This window comes from Notothenia coriiceps, unplaced genomic scaffold (assembly GCF_000735185.1).
Source record: "Notothenia coriiceps isolate Sejong01 unplaced genomic scaffold, NC01 NC01_scaffold00034092, whole genome shotgun sequence".
Lineage (NCBI taxonomy): Eukaryota > Metazoa > Chordata > Actinopteri > Perciformes > Nototheniidae > Notothenia > Notothenia coriiceps.
Genome location: NW_011366793.1, coordinates 33,924 through 39,827, shown reverse-complemented (window position 1 = coordinate 39,827; position 5,904 = coordinate 33,924). Strand labels below are relative to the sequence as shown.

The window sequence follows — 5,904 nt, the reverse complement described above, 5'->3', positions numbered from 1 at the left end:
TANGTGTGTGTGTGTGTGTGTGTGTGTGTGTGTGTGTGTGTGTGTGTGTGTGTGTGTGTGTGTGTGTGTGTGTGTGTGTGTGTGTGTGTGAAAAAGTTCGGCGGCCGAACTTTTTCACACACACACACACACACACACACACACACACACACACACACACACACACACACACACACACACACACACACACACACACACACACACACACACTTTGATAAAAGCTGACATGAGCACCAGCAGCGGCTCCAGGTCTGTAGTGCAGCAGTTATACTCAAGACATTGTCTAACCTAGCAATGTGACAGAATAATACAACTGATACACTTCACTTCCTCTCCATAGTATTTGATGCATTTAATACAAATATGAAGTGCATTCGTGTTTTTTTCAAACTACTTTTGTGTTTTATATTATAATACTTATATTGGTTATTATTTTTTATGTTTGAATTTTTTTTTTATTAACTATTTGGAATTTCAGGTCTGAATAGATAGTGGTTTTCTTATTTTGGGAGAAGTACAAAAAGAGTATAATGTTGTTGTTTTTAAATTGATATTTGATCTGGAAGTATGACATAAGGATCCTATCTGTCTCCCTGATCTCCAGGAGAAGGAGGAGGAGGAGGAGGTGGTGGCCTCGACCCCAGAGATCACTCAGCGAGTTCATCACGCCACTGATGAGGAGAAGCTCGCCTGCACCGGCATGTTGGGCCAGACCGCAGACATCCAGGAGGAGAGAGGAGAACCCCAGTGCAACAAAGCACCTCTGAAAAAACAGACAGTCGATAAATCAATCGATGATATATGTCTTAAGGATGGTATGTTTCAAACTCTCCACTGGGTGCTTATTTAAAAATAGACAAAGTTGGCAGTGATAAGTATTTTATGAAGCAAAAAACAGTGTATGAATGAGGCATGGTGTTAAAGAGGCAGGCATGCCCAGAGAGGTGCCAGTTCCAACACCAGCATGAATTGGAAACTGCCAACAAGCAAAGGGATACAGTTTCATGATTTTCTCAGCAACTTCTGTTTGGAGTATAGATAGAGTATGTATAAATGACAAAGCCCTAAGAATGTATCAAACTTTAGTCAGGAGTTAAATGGAGAATTCACACTCACAACCCAGGCCTGAATGTAAGAAAGTAAGACGTGTTACACTGTGAATATCTCCCATAGTTGTGTATTAGAATTGGTCTGCATCAGTGGTGCAAGAATCACACTATATTTTAACCATGGAAACAACACAATCTCATGAAAACTAGACAAATACTGCCATATTTTTCAAAGTTGAAGTGACATTGAGCATAGTGATAAACTACTGTGTGGATTATAACTTTGTATAACTCAGATATGGGGTTTTTCATCATAAACAAGTTACCATTTATCTTTAAATGTTTTTTTTTCCTCAAAGGTCCTGAGACAAAGATTACAGATCACCCAGAGGAGAAGGAAATCTACAGTCTGAAAAGTGATATAGTAAGTAGTAGTAGTTTGGGTACCTCTGTATGGATATTTAAAGATGACCGCAAAACTGTTCTTTATTTCAATTGGTAAGAAGATAGTTCAGCCATTAACGGACTGTTTTGCTTTCTCACGCTCCAACATCCATGTTTTTATCTAATAGTTTTCACCGATGCAATATTCGTCTAAGATGAGCACGCTTTAGGTTTTACAAATGTTTGATTAATAAAATCAACACCCCTGAGAACTGTTTTCTTGCATCGCTCTTTGCACAGACATCATGTGATCTAATAAGAACAGTAGAAACAGCAGAAGTTTTTTTGTCAGATCTTGGACTTAAACAGTATGTTCTCTGCATGTTCCACAGAGTGAGATGTCCATGAAGCTTTCTACAAAGATGGCCAGCAGTGAGGGCTCAGACGCTGCCGCCCTGTCCCAAGACCACATCTCTCTGAGTGAGATGGACAAGGCCGCAGTGCTCACCCTGATCAGAGAGGAGGTACGTCACAGAACATTTCTCTCCATAAAGAGCATCTGCAGATTGATTTGTTTCTGAATATTGTTTCTCTTCATGTCCTGTCGTCCAATTAGATCATCACTAAGGAGATTGAGGTCAGTGAGTGGAAGAAGAAGTATGAGGACAGCAGATTGGAGGTTTTGGAGATGAGGTATGGAACTGTTTCCCTAGATGTTTGCTTCATTTGAAAGTACAACTGCAAAGAAACCTGTCTTAATACATTGATACATTCTGTTTTTCTACTTGACAGGAACATAGTTGCAGAGTATGAGAAAACAGTTGCACAGATGATTGGTGAGTGGCTGCCCCCTGGTGGTGGTATATGTTGTTTGTGTTTAATGTCTTCTGGCTTCAGAATGCCTGGCTTACTGTATAGACTAGAGCTACTCAATTAGTTTGGAATGGGGGCCGGTTGATGAAAATGATCCAAAGCAAGGGGCCGGGAAAAAGATGGCTTGAAATATGAAATATCATATTAAGAGTTTCAGATACAATAAATACTACAAGAGCATAGTGGAGTGCATATATTGTGTTTAATTACATCAAACAACATAGCCCCAAGGCCTTTATAGATCTAAATGGCAAGTTCAGAACTCAGTAGGCCTACATGTGAAGCTAATTTAACCATCAACATAATTTCATTTAGGTGAAATTATCTAATTTCACGCAGAGATGCAATAAATGACAGTTTGTCACTACAGTAGCTAGTTGGGTTCGAAACCCGAGCCCGCCAAAGTTTTCAGGCAATGTCTTCCCCTCTATCTCTCAATTTAACACCCTCCCTGGAATAAAGGCACTCTGGCCCACAAAAAAAAAAGAAAGTAGATTACTTTTTAACATTATACTCAAAGGGCCAGTAAATATCACCCCGGGGCCGGATTTGGCCCGCGGGCCGCCAATTGAATAGCCCTGGACTATAGACTAAGTAGTTTGTGGTTTTCATGACAGCCCCCCCCATGCATTGTGTCATTAGAAAACATGACTAAAATGCGGGTTCTTCCAGTTAAAATTAGAGAATAAAACCCTCAGCCAAGAGTGTAAGATTGCATGAAATAATTGGATTGACTTTACTTGAATTTAATAAAATCATTATATTTGTTGCTGATCCCCCTAGAATAATAAATAATAATGACTTCATTTGTAATGATCATTTCAAAACAAAGACAAAAAAAGCAAGGGAGAAAACAAAAACACAGTCCACAGATAGAAATAACAAATACAACAGCAGTAGTAAAAATCTGTGCAAAAGAACCACTTGTAAACTTATAAACTCAAATAAAATGACAAAAGATACACAGATTTAAAATGGAAAAATATCCAAACTGTAGAAGTGAGTCTTGAAAGATGAGTTAAAGAGATCAGGGGGTTTCTGTAGTCTACGTTCCTCAGGTCAGCTATGCTAAAGGCTAGGAGCCCTGGAAGCAAACACTGCCAACCTTTGTCTTCAGCCTTTAACATTTCTTCCTCATCTTACCCTTTCAATCTTCTGATCCACCCTCTGTATGTTGCAGAGGACGAGCAGAACCAGAAGACTCTGTCCTGCAGTAAGTCTGTCAGACAGTTGACCTTGGAGAGGGACCAGGCAATAGCCGACCTCAACTCTGTGGAGCGCTCCTTCGCTGACCTCTTCAGGAGGTACGAGAACATGAAGGGGGTCCTGGAGGGCTTTAAGAAGGTCAGTAGAGCTTCAGTAATAAAATGCTATTAAATCTGCTGCCACGTAATAGCCGGATCACTACATACTCTCTTCATGAATCTGCCCAGAATGAGGAGATGCTGAAGAGGTGTGCGCAGGACTACCTGATGCGGATCAAGCAGGAGGAGCAGCGATACCAAACCCTCAAGGTGCACGCTGAGGAGAAACTGGACAAGTAAGCTTCCATTTCCCTCAATCCCCGGACACGTTCTTCATCCTGCAAATCAACACCAGACTCTTGATTTGACGGCCCCCTTTGTCTCCTTCACTTCCTCTCTAACAGGGCTAACGAGGACATAGCACAGGTACGTGCCAAGGCCAATTCTGAGGGCGTGGCACTGAGCGCCAGTCTGAGGATGGAGCAGATGAAGGCGGATTCACTAGAAAGAGCCGTCCTTCAAAAGGTAGGACGACTGCAATCTGATTATATTAGATTTTCTGTGTTAACCTGTGTGAGTGCAGGGCATGGTGTCCTGATCAAACACTCTAGAGGATTGAGGTGAAAACCCTTTACCTGGGAGAGTCATCCGTCGATGTGTTTGGCTTTTACTAAACAATCACTGCAAGTAGTTCATCATGTGCAGGCATTCAGCACAGAGATATAAATGCATGTCTGCCAACACACTGGCATGGCTTCTAACACCAGGGGGCAGTGTTTACTAACACCAGCCTCTGGGGAAGTTAAAGGAGAGCCCTATCAAATGAAACAATGACTGCGTTTACAGTTAGTATTAAACACAGCACGACTGATTCATCCTATTCAAATGTTGCACATCGAGTCTTCGGGGAGCTATTGAAAAAACATGTTCTCTCTACATTTAAACCTTTTCATATTTTCAGAATTGTGTTTCTGAGCTGACATTCAAGCTTTGCCACTCATTTGTAAACATCCTTTCTTTTTCTGTCTTCCACAGAATCAAGAGATTGAGGAGCTCACTAAGATCTGCGACGAACTGATCGCCAAACTGGGACCAGATTAAGTGGCCTTAACTCAAACTCTCACTGCAACATTCATGTAAATACTGTACATGATCACACATAAGCACACTTTTCTTTTTTCCGGCTCATATGTATTTGAAAAATACATTTAAAATCCAGACCGCTTGCTCCTTTCAAACTAGAATATGAAAGCAGAGCAATAATCTGTCATAGTGTTAATCATGTCATCGCAGTGGAAGAAGCACAAAGTCAATATGAGGTGAATTGAATTATTCCTAAAGAGATTTTTTTATATTTGGTGAAAGATTTACAGTAAAGGCTTGTTTTATTCTTCAAGCATTCAACAGTTTTTTGACCGTTCTTGTTTTTAAATGTATTTGCATTTGTTCTTTTACAAAGAATTTCCATTAACGTTTGAAACAGCACACTTCATACAAATCTGTAGGAAACTAAGGATAATACATATGGGGACACAGCACAGATGAATTTTAGCACAGTGTGTCCTTGATTGATTGATTGATTGATTGATTGATTGATTGATTGATTGATTGATTGATTGATTGATGAAGAAAAGACACATCTCTCTATGGAGAGCCTAAACTGATTTTATGGCGCTTTTCCACTGCAGGACCTTGCACAGCTTAGTACGGTATGGTTAGGCCTTGGTTGGCCAGGCTCACGTTATGCTGCATTTCCATTACAGTTTACCAACTGGGGTAGTAACTATAGTAACGCAGTGTAGGCGGGGCGATCGGCTGTTCGGCGGGCAGAGCGACGCTGCGTAAAACTGCCGTGACGTCATCTTCAATGCGAACCACAAAACCAAAACATCAGCCGTTAGCTGTTAGCACTCAGAGCTCACAGCTCCTCATATCTGTTCAGAAACTAGACAAAAGTGAAACAAGTACAAACCACAGACTGTCTGTGTCATGGCGAAATACAGTCGCTGGTTTATTTATGTCTGTATAGGCCGTTGTTGTGAGTATGGACGGTCGGAGCGTTAGCTTAGCCTGATCTCCATTTTTTAGAAAACACGCATTTTAAAAGGTTTTTCGCCTGCCGTCTTGTCTGCAGACCGGTATCAGTTTGTTGTTACTTCGGCGTAATTTTGAAACGTGTATTACAATGAAATCACGGTAAAATATGTTCATTTTGTTGTAGTTGTAGCCCCCTTGCCAGCGATTCTCTCCGACCAATAAGCAGTCGAGAGTGTTTACCTCACTAGTTTAGCATATTCAGTCCGGTTGTTGACCCGGTAAGAACCTCGATTTTGGAGGGCCAGAAAAAAGGGGAA

At 41.0% G+C, this 5,904-nt stretch overlaps 1 protein-coding gene across 6 annotated transcripts in view; it reads left to right on the top strand.

Annotated features, from left to right (window-relative positions):
- LOC104961952 (transforming acidic coiled-coil-containing protein 1-like) overlaps nucleotides 1-5,374 on the top strand; it is a 29,445-nt gene extending 24,071 nt beyond the window's left edge. For 5 of the 6 annotated variants that reach the window (XM_010790322.1, XM_010790321.1, XM_010790318.1 and 2 more), the window contains 9 exons: nucleotides 605-815; nucleotides 1,409-1,473; nucleotides 1,826-1,957; nucleotides 2,050-2,126; nucleotides 2,226-2,269; nucleotides 3,487-3,650; nucleotides 3,740-3,846; nucleotides 3,955-4,075; nucleotides 4,586-5,374. In XM_010790322.1, the coding sequence (XP_010788624.1) occupies nucleotides 605-815; nucleotides 1,409-1,473; nucleotides 1,826-1,957; nucleotides 2,050-2,126; nucleotides 2,226-2,269; nucleotides 3,487-3,650; nucleotides 3,740-3,846; nucleotides 3,955-4,075; nucleotides 4,586-4,651 (987 nt within the window). In that variant the 3' untranslated portion in view covers nucleotides 4,652-5,374. The remainder of the gene's footprint in view (nucleotides 1-604; nucleotides 816-1,408; nucleotides 1,474-1,825; nucleotides 1,958-2,049; nucleotides 2,127-2,225; nucleotides 2,270-3,486; nucleotides 3,651-3,739; nucleotides 3,847-3,954; nucleotides 4,076-4,585) is intronic. The other variant, XM_010790317.1, reaches the window with a different exon arrangement.
- Nucleotides 5,375-5,904: the final 530 nt, after the last annotated feature.